Source organism: Sceloporus undulatus, chromosome 1 (assembly GCF_019175285.1).
Source record: "Sceloporus undulatus isolate JIND9_A2432 ecotype Alabama chromosome 1, SceUnd_v1.1, whole genome shotgun sequence".
Lineage (NCBI taxonomy): Eukaryota > Metazoa > Chordata > Lepidosauria > Squamata > Phrynosomatidae > Sceloporus > Sceloporus undulatus.
In genome coordinates this window covers 267,387,888-267,407,281 of record NC_056522.1, presented here as the reverse complement: position 1 = coordinate 267,407,281, position 19,394 = coordinate 267,387,888, and the positions used below count along the sequence as shown (strand labels likewise).

General features: G+C 42.3%; 1 protein-coding gene across 3 annotated transcripts in view; it reads left to right on the top strand.

Annotated features, from left to right (window-relative positions):
- Nucleotides 1-19,190, top strand: part of DUSP8 (dual specificity phosphatase 8) — a 118,617-nt gene extending 99,427 nt beyond the window's left edge. For all 3 annotated transcript variants that reach the window (XM_042446423.1, XM_042446424.1, XM_042446425.1), the window contains 4 exons: nucleotides 13,778-13,944; nucleotides 15,201-15,360; nucleotides 17,047-17,170; nucleotides 18,024-19,190. In XM_042446423.1, coding sequence (XP_042302357.1) covers nucleotides 13,778-13,944; nucleotides 15,201-15,360; nucleotides 17,047-17,170; nucleotides 18,024-19,146 — 1,574 coding nt within the window. In that variant the 3' untranslated portion in view covers nucleotides 19,147-19,190. The remainder of the gene's footprint in view (nucleotides 1-13,777; nucleotides 13,945-15,200; nucleotides 15,361-17,046; nucleotides 17,171-18,023) is intronic.
- The last annotated feature ends 204 nt before the right edge of the window (nucleotides 19,191-19,394 follow it).

The window sequence follows — 19,394 nt, the reverse complement described above, 5'->3', positions numbered from 1 at the left end:
GATGTTCTTCCAACTGAATTTACATGTTTCCCATGTGATTTGTATGAGTTCTTCCAGAACTATTCATATGGTTAAGTAATTGTTTTACTCTCTGTACACCTTGTAGCTCAAGCTAGTAATTAATTATTTATTCAGTCAGCAATCTGGGAACACCTGGTGGGGAAAACATATCCCTTTAGTTCAAAATCATTGGCTTATATCCGAATTCCCAGAACAGGATTCCAGAGGGCGCATAAAAAGCAGGGAGGCACATGCTCTCATATTGCCCATCAGTGGTCTAGATAATTGGTCTCATTCAAGAGTATCTGCAACTGTGCCACCACAATCCTCTCTGATCCCTTTTTGTAAAAGGAGGGTATTAGTGAATGGGCAGTAGTTGCCATAAATCATAGGGACCAATATTGTGGTATCACTACCTCTTTCAAGGCAGTAGGCATCACTCTATATCCCTTTTCATATTTTTTCCCAAATGTATCAGCCTTTTCAACTGGTATCAGTGGCAATTAGTGGGAAACAGCTGACAGCTCATCAAGGCAAATTTCAAATCAAGTTTGAAGTAAACACTTCAAGGGTTTTATCACACCAGCCAGTTGTCTCATAACAATCACATTGTTTAAGCAAATGGAAACATACCAGTATGGAAACAATCACTATCACACCTTCTCTGCAATTGCGTTATGGTGCTGTTTTAGTGATGCTGGTTCCCGCAGTCAGTCTTCCCTTCTGCTTTGCAATGCTGACCCTGCCTTCTTTCCCAAATCTGTCCTATGTAGCTCATGCATACTGTTAATTTCTTTCTTTAGCTTCAATTGTGCAATGACAAAGTTTCAATATTTCTCACTGCCACCATTTTATTCTTCTGATTGAAAAAACACACATAGCAATATAAGGCTCATAATCTGCCCACCTTATTCACACGTTTGTGTAAGTGTACCTATCAATTCATTGGTTCACATTGCTTGCATTTACTCTGGTTCCTGCTATTTTTTTAAAATTTGCTTTGCCATAATTGTTAATGGGGCAGGGTGTTATCAGTATGCTGATAACACCCAAATATATTTCTCCATGTCCCGGTCAGCAGCTATGACAACAGATGGCATTTCTCCCTTCAGTCAGTGTCTTGAGGAGGTAATGGGCTGGATGAGGAAAAACAAACTCAGGCTGAATCCAGACAAAACGGAGGTACTTACAGTAGGGGCCCCCAAACCAGGTATAAGGTTGCAACCTCCAGTCCTAGATGGGGTCACGCTCTCCACAAAGGACTGTGTTCGCAGTCTGGGGGTGCTCCTAGACCTGTTGCTTCACATGAGAAATCAGGTGAATGCGACGATCAGGAGCGCCTGTTATCAGCTTTGGCTGATACGCCAGCTGTGCCCTTTCCTGGAAGTAAAGGACCTAGAAACTGTTGTACATTCACTGGTAACTTCACGACTTGATTTTTGTAATGTGCTCTACATGGGGCTACCCTTGTGCCTAGTCTGGAAACTTCAACTAGTGCAAAATATGGCAGCCAGGCTGGTCGCCGGAAAAACTAGAAGTGACCGAATAACACCCATCTTAAAATCTCTTCACTGGCTCCCTATTAGTTTCTGGGCACAGTACAAGGTGTTGGTTATAACCTTTAAAGCCCTACATGGCTTGGGTCCAACCTATTTGAGGGATCACCTGCTTCCATATAATCTGCCCCGCACGCTCAGGTCCTCTGGAAGGAATCTATTGCAGCCTTTAAAAACCAGACTAACTGCTACCTCCCAGTGGGCCTTCTCTGCAATTGCTCCCAAACTATGGAACAGTCTGCCGGACAAGATCCGTTAAATTGCCAGCTTAGACAGCTTTTAAAAAGCTGTCAAGATGGATCTCTTCTGGCAGGCCTTTCCTGAATAAAAGTCCCCGGCCACAGAATGATTGCCCCTCACATCATGTATCAGCCCACCGCTCTGTCCTCGCTGTATTTTATTGTGTTTTTAATAGATGTTTTAATTGTAATTTGTTTAATCCTGATTTAAGGGGGGGGGGGGAATTTGGGACATAATTTTGTAAATGTGGATTTTAATGTGTTGTGAGACGCTTTGATTGTCTTGTCACAGAAAAGCAGGATACAAATAAAAGTTTTATTTATTTATTTATTTATTTATGGAAGGCTGGCAACCCGCTACCATAGCGCAATTGCATAACTACAGCAAAACAGATTTTAAAAGAAATGAAATGCCCGGGAATAGAGTAAAAGCAATGTTGTTCCTGTGCACCATGATGTCCTCTTTGTATCACCTGGTGATAGGGAGGGGAAGAGGAGAAACACAGCCACTCACACCATGGAACTGCTGGAATATCGGAACTGCAGTGGACCAAAATAATCACTTCAGAAGGAATAACAGTAGTGATACAAAGCCATTTATGGTTTTTTTCCTGTCAGTTAAAAGATGTGATCCAAGAGCAAACATGAAACTAAACCAGTGCAATCGTGCAACAAATCTATAGTTTGATAAAGTCCTTGGACTGGAATTTTTCATCTGCAACCTCTAGTTTTACAAAAACAAACAATCTTTTGTTCACAACAAAAAGAATTAACCATTTCTGCTAATTACACACTCTTGTTGTTGAGCCAGTGTGGTGCAGTGGTTTGAGCAATGGACTATGACTCTGAACAGTAGGGTTAGCATCCTACAGGGTGACACACTAGTTACACACTAGCTGTAATATATCTTCATCAGTGATCCTGAAAATATTTCCCTTCAATGGGCATTTGAAGGCATATATGATTGCTGCTATGAAAAGTGATTTTTTAAAAAAAGTTAGGCCCAGAAAAAAGACTTGGATTTTGGACTTGTTAATATAACTTCTGCACAAGAAACTTAGGAAGAAAAATGAATAAATGAGCCATATTCTCCCTCTTCCTCCTTGATGACACAACAGCTTAATGAAGGGGTTCATGACCTCATAAGGGATGGAGAACTCCTGGATCTGATAGGATATACCTTTTTGTCTTGCTAATGAAATTTAAATTTTATTCCCTGGACTTTGAAATGTTTTAATAAATAATAATAATAAAATTTTATTTGCATTTTCTTGCCTCTCCCAGGTGGCTCGAGGCAGGATTACAACCCAATACAATATACAATATACAAATATGAATCACAGCAATGAAAACAGCAATATAGTACAATTGAATATAAAAATAGATAACAATTAAAAATGATACTATCAAAGCAAAAGAGGAGAGAGATGTTTCAATCTAGGTCAAAGAGGTAGAAGAATATGTCTTATAAGAGATCAGTGGATAAGCTTGCCGAAAGAGATCCGTCTTAACTACCCTCTTAAAGGCCTCCAAAGGGGTAGTGAGATAGATCTCTTCCGGGAGACTATTCCAGAGTTTTGGAGCAGCTGCAGTAAAGGCTTCCTGGGAAGTGGAAGTTAGTCTGGTTGTATGTAATTCGAACAAATTCTTCCCTGATGTTCTAAGAGTGCGGGGCAGATTATGTTTGCGCAAGTAACTCAGGCCCAAGCCATGTAGGACTTTAAAGGTAATAAGCAACGCCTTGTATTACGCCCAGAAGCTAATCGGCAGCCAGTGAAGATCTTTTAAAACTGAAGTTATGTGGTCGAACCTTGATGAACCGGTGACCAGTCTGGCTCCCGTATTTTGAACTAATTGAAACTTCTGAACTTGGTACAAGGGTAGCCCCCAGGTAGAGCACATTACAGAATGTCATATGAACAGAAGGAGGAAGGACCTGCCTGCATAGATATCCCTCCTTACTATCTCAAATCTTTATCCTATATGATTTTTAATGCCTTTGCCTGATGAAGAAGCCAGTGGAGTTTGAAAGCTTACATCATGTATTTTGTGCATTTTGGTTGGTCCAATAATGGTCTTGTGGATTTTGGGTGTAATTGTACTTAGCTTAAACTGTGTTAGTACTGTAGGATTAAGTTTTCACTTTTATTGCCAGACCTGTGTAATGTCTTCAGCAACAAACATTATTAGATAGCCTGTAAGGTGGCCATTTACTTTCCATATTCTGTTTGTACAATGTCACTATAATATTCATGACTCTAAGACTTATGTTGTTCCATCAGACGAACAGGCTGACCCAGATACCCAATATTGGTTAACGTTTGTTAACCAAACATAGAGCTTTTATTCTTTGCCTTTTAGTCAACATGCCTTGCAGGCATGATACCCTTCTGTTTTCAAGCTTGCTTTGCTAATTGTAAGGGTAGAAAGGCTCCCCACACACACACACTTCAAATTAAATTTGATGTCCTGAGATTATAAGCAATAAATCTGAATTCAGCATAACATGTGAGATTCTCTAATAAAAGTCTGCAGACTATGTAAAGCACTAGGTGGGTGGGCACTTTTGCAGTTGGTGGATTGTATATTGTTCTCATTTAATATAGCAGGAAACTAATTCCTTCACTCTTGCATCTTAATTGTTCCTAAACATGAAAGACAATATTCTTCTTTTCCAATTTTTAAATCAGGCCCATTTCTCCTGCTATTTCTGTCAACTTTTTAAACAGAGCAGCACATTGGGATTTGTTAAATGCAGAATCACTCCCATTCATAGGTGCATTGAACTGAAAACTCATTTGTACTGTGAATTCACTTGGTGGCCATAAGCGAATCCTCCATCTGAATTTATGTAATAAGTTCTATAAAGTGACAGTGGGCAATGGGGAACCAAAACTGTTTCAAGGCATTATTTAGTTTAATGAAGTAATAATCCAACCACAAACAACATTATTGGGTATTAGGCAAGATTAAAGTGAGTGCATGCAACCTTCTAAGAAATTTGTGATAAATGCAAATTGCAGCTGAACATTCACCAGAAGCCTTCCTTACAGGTTTAGGAGATAGCATGCAAGATTGCCAGTTTTGTTTCCTAGGATCAATACTGACAATAGATTTGTGTCTAAATACCCTAATACCAGAGAACAGGACCCAGAACAATGGATGCAAGCTACAGGAAAAGAGATTCCACCTCAACATTAGGAAGAACTTCCTGACAGTAAGGGCTGTTCGACAGTGGAAAAAACTCCCTCAGAGTGTAGTGGAGTCTCCTTCCTTTGAGGTCTTTAAGCAGAGGCTAGATTGCCATCTGCTGGGAATGCTTTGATTGAGATTTCCTGCATGGCAGGGGGTTGGACTGGATGGCCCGTGCGGTCTCTTCCAACTCTATGATTCTGTGATTCTATGAAAGGCACCAGATAATGTATGATCTTGGATGCTAAGCAGGGTTAGTCCTGGTTTGTACATTGATGGGAAACCACCAACAAATACCAGTTGCTGTAGGCAATATTAAAGAGAAAAGGACTGGCAAAACCACCTCAGTGAATTCCTTGCCTAAAAAAACCCTATGAAATCCATGGGGTCACCATAAATCAACATGTGACTTGAAGATGTACATGTGTGAGCCAAAAAAAAGAAGAGGGAGGAAGAGTGACAAAAAGAAAAAAGGGTAGGAGTCAAAAATGTGCCCTATCTTTTGTATGTCCTTTCAGACCATATCCTAATCTCTGCAAGATGGCTTGGGACCAGATACCTTAATGCCTTCAAGATTCTTCACGGAACTGAAATAGGGAGTTTGCTTTGTGAGCCACGTGGTTGTTAAAAATGGGGTTTGTGCCAAGAGTAGTATTTTTTTCTTCCTCTGTTAAAATCTTTGTTATTAGGTGCTGTCTCGTGAGGTCTAAATCTCTTGCAACATACTTCTAGTGCTTTGCACTTAAAAGAAGTGCCTAGATTTCTCTTCATATTAGATCCCTGTTTCTATAGCATTGTCTTTATGTAGTGTTGGGCACTGTCTCAACCAGGTAGAGTGTTTGTGTTTGGATGGATTCTTGTCTAAATCCTCTCAGGAATTTTGGGCAGCTTTGGCCTGCCTCAGGATTCCAAATAGGGCAGGAAACTAGCTCCTTATCCCAAAGCTTTTTAGCCAGATCTGCTGCCAGAGAGGGCCAAATAAATCTGAGAGCTCTTTCCACCCACATTTTCCCACATACAGACTTACTCCTTCTTTTAATTCCACTCATGCCAAGAGAATACCACTCCCAGGCCATATAGCCTGACAAATAAAAGAGCCTTGAATGTGCAAGCCTGGGGCCTGTTATTTTATATTGCTTTGCTAGAAGGTCAGTTAACATATACTAATAGCAAAGGCAGCACCATCATCAATCATGTCAAGAACCTTGCTTGTGGCATTGGTGGCTTTGCATTAAGCTACATTGACTTCTTAATATTAAAGCAAAACAAGAAGTCTCTAAGGCTGTAGTTCTGGGTGAGAGCTAGTGCCCTCATAGCCTCCTCCTGATGATGGTCGTGACTCACTGCTAGGCTCTTTACTACTTCCTTTGACCTGGTTCCTCTTCACACCTCCTCTTCCTCGCCACCTGTCCTTGTTTGGCTTTCATTCTTTGGCCATCTCCCCAGTCCTTTCTCATCCCATCTCTGTACATTTCCCTCTTATTCTTTGAAAGCAGTATCTAAGCTCCAATTCAAATGAAGAGCATTTAGCAAGTTAACTCTGTATTTTAATCCATTTATTCTAGTGGGCTCATTCATTCTCCCTTCATTCTCTGTCTTTTGAATTGATTTCATGCATCGAGCCTATGCTAGTTCATATCTGCAACAGGGATCTGTATCACATAAACAAAGGTTGGTTGGGTAAGGACTTGTGCCAAGGATAATTTAAGATACAAGGCACTGCTTTCCTTGGTAAATCCTCACTGGCATTCTGAAGCATCCCTGCATGCTTGCTAACATTTTCATCCATAAATCTGGCAGAAGTTCTGCTAACAGACCAATCCTGGAAGGAGAGATAGTGTTGCTAGGCGAGTAGCAGCAGGTACTAGCTTTAGCTCTCATCTCTTCGAGTGTGTGTGTGTGTCTGTGTTTAAGCATCCAAAGCAGTATGCAGTAAGATAAAAACTTTTAATGGGTAGACAGAGGTATCAAGCAAATAAGGTAAGTGATATATTTCCTCAGCCTGAATGGCAAAGGTAAAGAGCTGTCTGAAATTAGGAAACCTAATATCCTTTGTATTGTAGTGTGACTCAAGAAAGTTTTTCAGTGGCCTGTTACAGACTGCCAAAATAAAACTGCTTCGGGTCTCTTTGGAGGTATGCTGTTTAAATGATGCATGGGTCCTAAGAGTCCGGAGGTCGCGCCAAAGCCACACTCCATTCCTAAGCACTGGAGTGCAACTTTGGTGCAGCTTCCGGATTCTTAGGATGCATGCATCATTTAAACAGCATACCTCCAAAGAGACCCGAAGCAGCTTTATTTTGGCAGTCTGTAACAGGCCAGTGTCTCCATTTTCCCTGCTGAAAAGCAGCACACGTGTTAAATAAATAAATAAATAAATAAATGCTAATAAGTCACGGATAAGTTTTTATTGAAATAAATGGGAGAATAGAACTGTCCGGTGCAATGTGTCTTCAGATGATGTTGCCTTTGCTATTGCTCCATTGTGGAAAGAAGGTGCTGCTTAAATACATAAGTGGTGGAGGACAATCCAATCCCAGTACCAAGACGTCTTTTGTGACATTGTGTAGCTATCAGCATATTGATCATATTGGCAAGCACACCACTCTGCAATGCAGATCACAATATAGCCTGGTTGAACCATGATGCATAGCTGATATACAATCAAATCACAGCACAGTGCAGATTCTGTGGGTGGATTATGCATCAGCACATGTCCCTTGTAAACCATATACAGTAGTACTGTTTGTACATAGTGAAAGACTTTTTAATAAACTTATTTTTTCTTTCTGCCTAATAATTGTGATAAACAGTGTTTGTTGGTGGGTTTTGTTCTAAGTATTACTCATGAAGGAAGGAGGATTATGCCCACTGAAGGAAATTATGGGAGGAACTGTGGCTTAGTGATAGAGTATGTGTTTTGTATGTGTGGTGCCAACATCAATTTATGACATTTCCAGTTATGATCTCAGGCAAAGCTGGCTTCACAGTAGCACATGTGTGTTTAAACATGGCTTTACCTGAACCACACCGAAAGAGAAGGGTCTGTAAAAATGCCGAAGGGGTGGCAAATACAGAACAGATTTGCACAGTTTACATGCTCAAAATCTGTATAACCCCCTTTCCTACCCGGCACTTTGCTTCCTAGTTGAATTCCAGTACCAACAATGCACTTCGCTAATAAATGTTCTGCAGAAGAAAGTGCATCAGGGACATAAGCAGCAGGCAATATACATTACTATATCTGTGCATCTCTTTTGTGCTTAAAAAACAAGCCCCTCACTTCCTCTCCCTGCACCTTTTGGGACAGATCTATATATCAACAGATGGATCTATCCCTTTTACAATTGATGTGAGCCTTGGGGTTGCAAAACCTCCCTCAGTCAGAATAACCAATTCTATCTTCTAAATTGGGAGTGGGGTGCCATTTACCTTCCAAAGGCTTTGGCTGGCAACTCTCATTAGCCCCACTCAGCATGGCCTGTGGTAAGTGACTCTGGAAGCTGTAATCCAAAAGATCTGGAGGGCAAAATCCCTGTTCTAGGTGGATCAGTGGATTCACTTCCTATTACACAGATTTGTATGTGTATATATAAACAGGTAGCATGCTTCTCCCACTGAATACAGAAGGGCTTCTTCTATTTGCCTGAATTTTGGCTCCTAAACTATTCTCTCTTCCCAACCTACATTCCAATTCTCTCAGTCCAAGATGTAGGGAAGAATTGCACACACACACACACTCCTTTCAACCCTATGGCTTGTTTTTGGTGCAATTGATGCAGTTGCTGGGAGAGTGGGGGAGAGAAGATAAGAGTAACCAGAGCTCATGTGCACCTGTGCTAATCTTGTTTCATTCATTCTGATTTAATATCCCTGTTGAGTGGGTGATGTCATGCCACAAAGAGCCATAGAGGAGATGGTACATATTGTAAGGCATATGAACTCTTCATACTCCAAACTGACAAGCCTTTGTGAATTGTGTGTGTGTGTAGATGTTCCTGATATATGCATCTGTCCACAAAGATAATCTTGTTCACCAAAATTGATAAGTGTGTCTTGTTTTTATTTGCTAGCTGGCCATTTCTGCAGGAAAACAAAAAAATAAGCTATGTCAAGGTTTAGTTCAGAATTATTTACTTTACTGAAAGCAAGCCTCTCAAAGAAAATGCCTTTATGAGCTTTATAATCAAGCTTTACTTCCTGCTGAGAGGATCCAGCAAGAATACTTCATGTAAAAGGTGACCTTTATGTTGTGCATAGCATGTGTTCCAGGGGATGCCAGACCCTTTGTAAAAAGACTATTGCCAAACTGAATTAGAAATGTCTTTCCCAACATTTTCTCCCACTTAACCTTGAAGCAACTTCCACTTAAGTTACATATGTCCAAAATAGAAGCATAGATTAGAAATGCAAACATTTCAGATTCTTAGTATGAAAAGGGAGAATTAAAGAGGAAGTCACATTTTCTCTTTATTCAGTTTTGGGGGAACTAATTTGAATACAAGCAAACCTGATGGTGCATACTGAAACAGGGTCATTGTGATTACAGATGTGGCTTGCTCTCTTGTGTTCTGTAATATATTGACCATGAAAAACGCACTCTGAGATCTGTTCAGAAATGAAATCCTGCATTTCTATCCAAATACCTCACCCACCCACCCAGTGTAAGGCCTCACTTTTCTAATTAGTGCTGTACAGGGAACTGCTTAAGCAGCCAGCCAGTCAGGCATGAAATAGAAAAGAGCTCTGTGAACATGAGTGGGAGCCCCAGTGAAAGAGAATGTGGGGAAGGGAGGGAGAGGAAGAGCAAAGCGCTTCTGAAATGCTGCATGACTCTGACGTAGGTCTGTTTCAAGTACAAAGGCCTGCAGCTATGTTTGCTGTGATTCAGCTGGAGATTACAGATGGTGGATAAAAGGGATGAGATCTACCAGTAACAGATGCCACTGAAGGATGCTGGGAGAGACTCCCTGCTCCTGTGACTCCCAGTCTTTCATATTTGGTGCCCCACTAATCATACTATCCAGGAACTTGGGGTCACACCATAATAGAAACAAAAAAACCCTCTTTTGTCCAAAGAGGACAAATGTATGTTCATATACTTATTTCCAGAAAGTTTTAAGGACTTACCATTGCAGTGCTACAGTTGTTGACACAAAAGACTAATTCCATTAGTAGGTGAAATCTGTGGATAATCCCTAACAGGAATTGGCACATCAATGACACTCACTGGTGGACAACAGGAGACAGGGACTAGCAGAAACAGCAAATATCCAAAGTGACTTCCAGCACGTCAAAATGCCATATATTTTTCAAGTGGTACTTGAGGGCCTAAATATCCTAAAGGCACCAGATCCCACCTAATCTTGGAAGTAAGCAGAGTCACTGTTGGGTACTGTTTAGATAGGAGTTGTTGCTGTTGTTGTTGTTGGGTGCCTTCAAGTCATTTCTGACTTAAGGCAACCCAAAGCCAAACCTATCATGGGTCTTCCTTAGTAATATTTGTTCAGAGGGGGTTTGCCTTTGCCTTCCTCTGAGGTTTACACAGTGTGACTTGTCCAAGGTCACCCAGTGGGTTTATATGGCTGAGCAGGGATTTAGACCCTCATCTCCAAAGTCATAGAACTTTATCGCACCCGTTTTTTTCACTGTTACGGGTACAGAAAGAGGACGCTCATGTGTGCGTGCGCAACCGGCCAAAAAACGGATTTTATCGCATGCCAAAGCATCCTCCAAAAGGCCCCATTCAGTCCCCTGGCGCCAAGGAGTACCAGTTCAGTGCTGAAGTGTGTGAAATGTTCTGGTCGGAAGTCTTCCGACCAAGCAAAATGGTGCCCGTCAGCACCGAACCAGGATGGCTTGGCGCCGGGGGACGTAACGGTGCCTTTTGGAGGATGCTTTGGCATACGATAAAATCCATTTTTGGCCGGTCATGCACGCACATGAGCGTCCTCTTTCCGTACCTTTAACAGTGAAAAAACGGGTGTGATAAAGTTCATAGTCCAACTCTCAAATCACTACACCACACTGGCTCTCCCCCACGAATGAATACCATGTGCTGTAAATTATATTTCAGAGGATGAAACTGGAAAACCACCTCTGAGTATTTCTTGCTTAAGAAAAAATCTATAAAATGCATGGGGTCACCATAAATTGACATGTGATTTGAAGGCACAAGTTCACACACTCTGTGAGATTTCTTAAAAGCTGACCAGGAGTTGCTTAGATGTTCTGTGGTGGCCTCCTTGAAAAAACAGCATTCCTCATTGCTGTGAACTTTCCTTTTCCTCTGCAGGAAGACATTGGTATGTTGTAGCCCCACATATTCAGACAGAGTGTGTGTGTGTGTGTGTGTGTGTGTGTTGTTCCCAGGTATTCAACTCTCAATTCATTTTCATCTCATCTATCCCTAAGCAAGCTTTTCCTGTACTAACCCAGTTTCTACTGTCAGTAATGGATGGACAAGAGTGAACAAGTTGAAACTAGAGATGCTCTTGGTCATTCATAAGACAGATACAGGAAATTGAGATTGAACCTCTGGTAGATGAGATTCCCCTGAAATCTTAGGTTTGCAATTTGGATACATCTCAAATTAAGATCAGAGCCTGGGTGCCCATGTTTCAGCAGTGGTCAGGAATGCATTTGCACAGTTAAAACTACTGTAACAGCTGTGACCATTCCTTGAAAAGTAAGATCTATGGTGACACATGCCTTGATTGCCTCCCATTTGGATTACTGTAACTCACAGTATGTGAGGCTGCCTTTGGAAACTGTTCAGAAATTTTAGCAGCTTCAAACTGCTGCAGCCAGCTGACTGGAGTGGGTTGCAGGAATGATGTGTTGAAACAGTTTCACTGGCTATTGGATCATTTCTGGGCAGAATTCAAAATGCTGGTTATGACCTTTAAAGCCCTACACAGCTTGGACTGACTAAATTATTGCATCTCCCTATATGTGTTTTAAGATCCTTGGAGAGGGCTTTCTCTTGGTCCCAACACCATCACAAGCATGTTTGGTGAAGACACAGAAAAGAGCCTTCTCAATGGCTTCTCCCAAGGTATGGAACTCCCTTCCACAAGAGGTCCATTTGGCTGCCTCCCTGCTCGCTTTCCGCCAGCAGGTTAAGGCCTTCTTATTTAGGCAGGCTGTTTCGGCAAGTACTGTTGTTGTTCTTTAATCATATGGTGGAATTGTATTGATAGTGGTGTGGTGTGTTTTTATCCTCTATCTTTTAATCTGCTTTTAATTGCCATTTAATTTTAACTTTCATAAAATGGCTTTCAGAGGAGCTGAGATGGGTTCCTTGGAGGAGATATCGACATAGAAATGGCTCCTAAAGGTCAGCCCTTTAAAAAACTGCTGTTGTAGGCAACCTCCTTTCCTTCTAAACCAGTCCATAACACTGGCAACTGCTAGGCCTGCTGTTTCTCAGATGACATGTCTTGCTCACGTGTGACTGCCAAAATTCCCAGGAGGACTATTTTTAAAAGGGGAGTAAAAGTTTCCTCTAGACTCCTGGCCAAATTCCAATGCAGGTAATTTATTTCCTGCCTTCCTAGAATTACATGGCCCCCCCCATACACACACACACACACACACAGAGAGAGAGAGAGAGAGAGAGAGAGAGAGAAACTCTTTGGGCCCTTTTTGTCCCCTGCTGATAGTGTATTTTATTTAGCAATCTGTGTTTATATCTACCACTTCTCTAAGATACTTGGGTTTTTTTGGAACAAGTTGAAAATCTATAACACACTGCTTGATTGTACAGCCGGGATGTGTCAGTCTCTAAAGCATTAAAGAGTAATGGGAAAAATAATTTATTGCACTGGAGCACATTGAGGATTATAGTAGGCCATGTAGATTCGGCAGCATATTGGAATCAGCAGACAACAAAAAGCCAGTCCTAAGAAATATATGCAGTAATAGGAAGAGAAGTGGGAAATGGTAAATTCAGGCTCTGAGTGCTATTAGGACAAGGGCTGAAAGAAAGAAGCAATTACTGAGCATGATTAATGGCCTGCCTCATTAATCTCAGATTTAAAATGTGATTTATTTTTTTTATTAGTGTGCGTAGTGTTCTCAATTTGGCATCCAGTGCTGATGACAGCACTCCTATAAGCATCACGTCTCCTGACTTAGGCAACATCTTTATTTTCACAATATGTAAATGATTTGCCTTTGTTGTTGAGTCCAAAGAATTCTTTTACATGTCTACAAAATAGTTACCCCCTCTGAGTAGTTAAAATACATGACTGGGTAGTATTCTCTCAGAGTGGGTGATTGAAGAGTTCTATACTGTATATTTCAAAAGCTTGCTACAAAATTTTTTTTAGTTAATCCTAATAAAAGTAATACCTTGTGAGTCATAACTTAATATAGCAGAGATCCAGATGCTGTTGAGCCACAAATCCCATCAATCCCAGTGACTGGTATCTGGGGCTGATGCCCATTAGAGCCCAACATCACCTGAAGGGCTGCATAGTCTTCATTGCTGCAATGCAAATACCACACAGAAACTGTTTCACAAATCAAGGGAGTGAAAAGGATGGCAGCATTGTAAGAAAGGAGGAGTAGGGTCTCTGTTAAAAGGAGTCTGGGTATGACAAGGGAGGGGGGTTTAAAAGAGCGGCATGGCTCGTTCTATAACATTCTAGTGAAATTCCTATCATTATAGTAATAAAGCAAGGAGGAGGCTTCACAAATTCTAAGGATATCTCACAGATACTTTGTACATGTATAATAGTCACTGTTGCTCAGACCTCTTATTTCTTCCATTTCTTTTCCCTCCAGGGGGTTTTGCCACCTTCTCATCTTGCTTCCCAGGACTCTGTGAAGGGAAACCCACTGCGATCTTGCCAATGAGTATCTCCCAGCCATGCCTGCCAGTGGCCAATGTTGGCCCAACACGCATTTTGCCTCATCTCTATCTAGGCTCCCAGAAAGATGTCTTAAATAAGGTACAGTCTAGCAGCAGGGGAGAGGTGGTGGCCTTGCCTTGTCTGAAAAGTTCTGGGACCTGGGTGGGAAAGTGGTCACATTAACAGTATGGAAAACAATATAGACAATGGTGCCTTCTGGAAGCATTTTGGAGATGGTCAGAGATGCAGTCTTCTGAAGAGCTAAGGACATGAGCAGTAAGACAGCAGTGTTGATCCCGAGAGATTTGGGAGGAGAGACAGCTATTTATTGCCAAGATCCAGTGCTAGCCAGAGTAAAGAAAAACACTGACTTGAGCTCTTCCACATCAAGCCTGAGAGCCAGATGATGAGGTATTAAATTTGGCATTCAGTTGTGACTGATGCTGAGGTGAGGTACAAGAGATCTTAGGCTCTGCAGCCCACATCTGTAATGAAAGGACCCTTTGAAGTGGCCCCAAAATGGACAAAGATGCCCATTGGGAACAGGAGAGGGAAGAGGGCAGGCAGTGTTCTTTCAAAATTTGCCAGAATGCCTGGGCTATGATATCACTTCAGGGAAAAGATTTCTACTTAAAGGAAAAATAAAGCCTAATAAAATTAAAGAAGAAGGGAACCATAGTTGTTAAAATACCAGTGGGCACATATCCTGGACAGTAGGGAGCCAGTTGGGCATTCTTTCCTCATGGGATGGGTTAAGTGGAAGGATCTAAACTAAAACACAGAAAGGAGAGTAGGAAACTTTTTATGCAGGGAGTAGAAGGAAATGAGGGAGAAAAATGCTGGGAATGTGAGCTTGGTTTCTTGCTCTTAGGGGCTGAGGTTAAGGTCATTGCTTAAGGACTGCTCAGAAAAAAAAGTGGAGCCATAGAAACTCAAAAGAAGGACCATAGTGTTGAGTTTCAGTACAGTACTTGAAAACAGGAGTGATGTAAGAGGAGATGGAACCCAGAAACATTTGTGTCAGTTTGCCTTTCTAGGAATTTAGCATACAACAATAATTTGTGCAATACTGCATATTTACTTCCTCGTGGAAGCCTTGCATTTTTTTTTCCAATGGGCAAAAGCCACTGATTTCTCCAGCAATTCTTTCTTGAACTCAGACAGCAGTGCCAAGCTGTCCGCTAACACACCCTACCTCTGTATGTCAGCACAGCCATAAATTGCAGGGTGGGCGCTGTAGAAGGAGAAAGAGGAGAGAAAGGAGCCACAAGCATAATCAGAGCTCCTGAAAGAGTGATTAAAAAGATTCTGCACTGGACTAACTAACTCACATTGCTTGTCTCATTCTTGCCCAGGACCTGATGACTCAGAATGGGATAAGCTATGTCCTCAACGCCAGCAATTCTTGTCCCAAGCCAGATTTCATCTGTGACAGTCACTTCATGCGCATTCCTGTCAATGACAATTACTGTGAGAAACTCCTTCCCTGGTTGGACAAGTCCATTGAGTTCATTGGTAAGACTGCTGATCAGCCACTGAGGGCTTTTTCTTCGTTTCTTCTGGGCTGCAGTTTTTGTGGTCTTGCTGCAGAAGACCTCTAGATAATTATGACTCAGCTATTCACTCTCTCTGCCCTACCACAGCACACTTGTTTTGTTCCTAATGCTGTTTTTCATTCTACTGTGTGCAAAACACCCAGTCTACCCTTGGGAGGCATACTTTCTCTCTTAGTACTAAACAACCTTCCTGTTTTGAATTCCCCAGTCACAAGAACTCTCAGGATTCACTGGTCTAACTCTGCAGCATCATAGAGAGACAACTCAGTCCACATGGGACAACAGTACTGCTTCATGTAGAAATGTCTTTTGATTTATTTAGCTGCTTTTGTTTATCAAAAGCAACCATGCTCTCTCTTAACACCAGAGATTATTGGTTAAATAAGATGATTTATTAAGGAGTGATTTATTGCCTACAGATAGAATGAAAGAAATATACCCAGAGTCTCCTTAGAGCAGTAACAGCCAGCCCACTGTCTGCATGCCAGCTTACCCAGTTTGAAGCTCCACTTTACCCTCATGTCATCCATGGCTATTATCAAATTTGCTGCAGCAATGGTAGCCCCATGTGTGATTTCCCTTTTAAACAAACCATGTTGAGCACACACTTTGCTTCATACTTGCAGAAGCCTCATCTTGAAGGGTAGTGGGGCAGGGAGATTGCTGCCATTGCAACATGTTTGGGTAAATGGCAGTGGAGATTTTGGGTGCAATCCCCATTTAGTTTTGGAGGGGGGCAATGTGGGCCTATCCACCGCTGCATTGAACAAGTGTTGTTGTGGTGGTATACCTTCAAGTCATTTCACTTCATATGGGTTTCTTGGCAAGATTTGTTCAAAGGGAGTTTGCCTTTGCCTTCCCTCTGAAGATGAAAGAATGTGACTTGCCCAAGGTCACCCAGTGGGTTTCCATGGACAAGCATGGATTTGAATCCTGGTCTCCCAGAGTCCTAGTCCAGTACTCAAACGGCTATACATTGCTGACCTTTTATGCTGGTTTGTAGAGTTAGATTCATTCATTCAATCTAGCACTTTGTTTATAATTCATTGTCAGCTAGAAATAGTAACTAATATTTTTCATCAAATAGAACAGCAACAGAGTTAGCTGCCAGTGCCTATGGATAGCCTTGGCCAAGTCTGAAAATGTTCAAGATTGGCTACACGTAGGGAATAAATAATGTATTTTCCTTTTAATTGGTCTGGATTGTTTTGAACTTTAAGAGATACAAGGCATTAGGAAAGTAAACCTATGTTCTTCTGCTGTCTATATTGTATTGGTTTTGTTGCTAAACAGGAAACTCATATACCTAGAATTTGCATTTATTTCAGGGACTAAAGATAATTAAAAATGTTGGTCCAATGTTGCTGATTAGAAATGGAGAACTTGTAGCCCTTGCACAGTCAGATATAACTCTGTCAGAAAGCCAGTGTGGCATAATGGCTTAAGTGTTGGACCATGACTTTCAAATCTTGGCCATGGAAACCCACTGGGTGGTCTTGCACAAGTCACATTCTCTCAGTCTCAGAGGACATCAAAGACAAACCACCTATGAACAAAAGTGCCAACAAGCCCCCCTGGTTCTCAAAATGTCTGAGTATGTAGAATCTCACAATATCATTCTCAAAGCTGTCTTCCCCTGTTGCAGACAAGGCCAAGGTTTCTAGCTGCCAGGTGATAGTGCACTGCTTGGCAGGAATCTCCCGATCAGCCACCATTGCCATTGCATACATCATGAAGACAATGGGCATGTCTTCAGATGATGCCTACAGGTAGGTTTCTTTTTTTATCTGTAGAAGGTTATTAACCTTTTTTTTTTTTCATTAGCTAAAGGGAATAAAATTGGGCTATCAGTGTAGGCAGGGTGTTTTTTTTTTGTCCGTTTGTTTTTAAGCCCTTCAGAAAAAGAAAGAAGAAAAGAAATAGTGCCATAAAGAATACTTTCCATGTATCCCAAAAATAGAGTACTACATGATGATCACCCAAAAAAAAAAAAAACACTGCACCCAAGCACTGTATTCACTTGATGACCTGTCACCAAATAAGGAATGTCCTGTGAGACCTGAAGAGGGCTCAGTTACTGCCCTTTCCTTAGGCGGAAGATTAGGAAACTCACTTGCATGACTGTGATTCTTATATCAATGTCATCTGCAGATTGACTCTTGGCCTATGGCCAGCTGTCCCCATGCATCTGCTTTCAGAAGCAGGTCTGGATGTAGGGTTGGATTTTTTTTAATAGCTCACAGCAAACTCAGGTTTCAGTTATTAGTGTTTCCATCTCATAGTGCTGCATGTAGCAGTGGATGGATAAAATGAACAAGGACCCAATCTATAAAAGTAATTTTCATTACTCACTCACTGAGTGTGAAGATTGTACAGACTGTGGGTAGATGCTGCTGAACAGTAAAAAGTCTTTAAAGTATCACACTGCAACCCAACTCTTTCAGTCATCGGGTGGATGGAAAGACAAATGCAGTGGGGTTTATGTTGCTTGAAAGGTAGACTTTTTCAGCCTCTTGGCTTGCTGATTAGATGCTCCCAAAGTTAAAGTATATCATTCACAGAACTAAAAAATATCACTAAAAGGCAAAGTAACAAACATTGCTGTTCTGATTGCTTTGGCAGGTTTGTCAAAGACCGGCGCCCTTCCATATCACCAAACTTCAATTTCTTGGGTCAGCTCCTGGAGTATGAGAGAAGTCTGAAGCTGCTCAAGGTTTTGAAGGCCCAAGGGGAGAAGGGTGAGGGAGAATCCTACCAAGACCACTCTGAAGCACCTGAAGGCAACAGGCAGCAGACTCTGTCTACCTCAGAAAAGGCAGAGGAGCTATTAAAAAGCACAACCTTGGAAATCTCCTCAATTGACTCTGAGAGGCCATCAGGAATTCCCAAGGTTGTCTCACCTACAGCACTACAGCAAGGACTGAATGGGTTGCACTTATCTTCAGAGCGCATTCAAGATACCAACCGGCTGAAGCGTTCCTTCTCCCTGGACATCAAGTCATCCTACTCCCCTATCCAGAGGCAGGATGCTGTGGGTCCTACAGAAGCAGGAGAAACCCCCAAGCTCTGTAAGCTGGACAGCCCTTCAGGTCCCAATGGCACATGCCAGTTCTCTCCTCTTCCAGATAGCCCTGACTGGCCCAGTGGGCCCGACTTCCTTCTAGAGGCCAAAGTACGGCAGAGACGAAAGCACAGGCACCAGGCGGGCTCCCCTGCCCATGGGCTGAGCCTTAATTTCAGTGGGGTGTGTGCCATGCATAAAAGCACCAGTGTGGAGGACAGTCTCAAGCAAACGCTTCGGCTGAGCCTTCCCAATGTTGGGCAGCAGCTGGCACAGCCGGCTAGTACTCCAACTTCTGCTGGCACTTGGGGTGTGCACTTGGAATCCCCTAGCACTCCTTCATCAGAGAACCCCTGGTATTTCAGCACAGACCCAGCAGCAGCAGGTTGCAAAGGCAGTGGGAGCGGGACTCTGTTTGCCAATGCCACCACCTACACGTCATTCAGCTGCAGCACAATCCAGGCTAGCTGCGAGATCAGACTAAGGGAGAAGCAGCGCGGAGAGCAGCGGGAGGTGCGGCACAGCTGGCATGAGGACACTGCTACTGAGAAGCAGTTCAAGCGAAGGAGCTGCCAGATGGAATTCGAGGAGACCTTGTGCGAGAGCAGGTCTCGGGAAGACCTGGGCAAAATCAGCAAACAGTCTAGCTTTTCAGGCAGCATGGAAATCATAGAGGTGTCCTGACATTCACCTTGTGAGATCTGAGAGCAAGCGTGGGTGTATCAGCTGGCGAGTGGGTGGGTGGGTGGGGAAGTAGGCAGGTGGGTGGGGGAAGACCTGTGAGATATTTAACTGGGGAGATAAAGGGCATGGGTGAGGGTGGGATCATTATTTATATGTCTGTGTGCTTTTCCAGAGGGCACACACGCTCAGACAAAGAAGGCGTCAAAGCTCAATGAATCCAAAGTCAAGAAACAGAATGGTGCATGCTT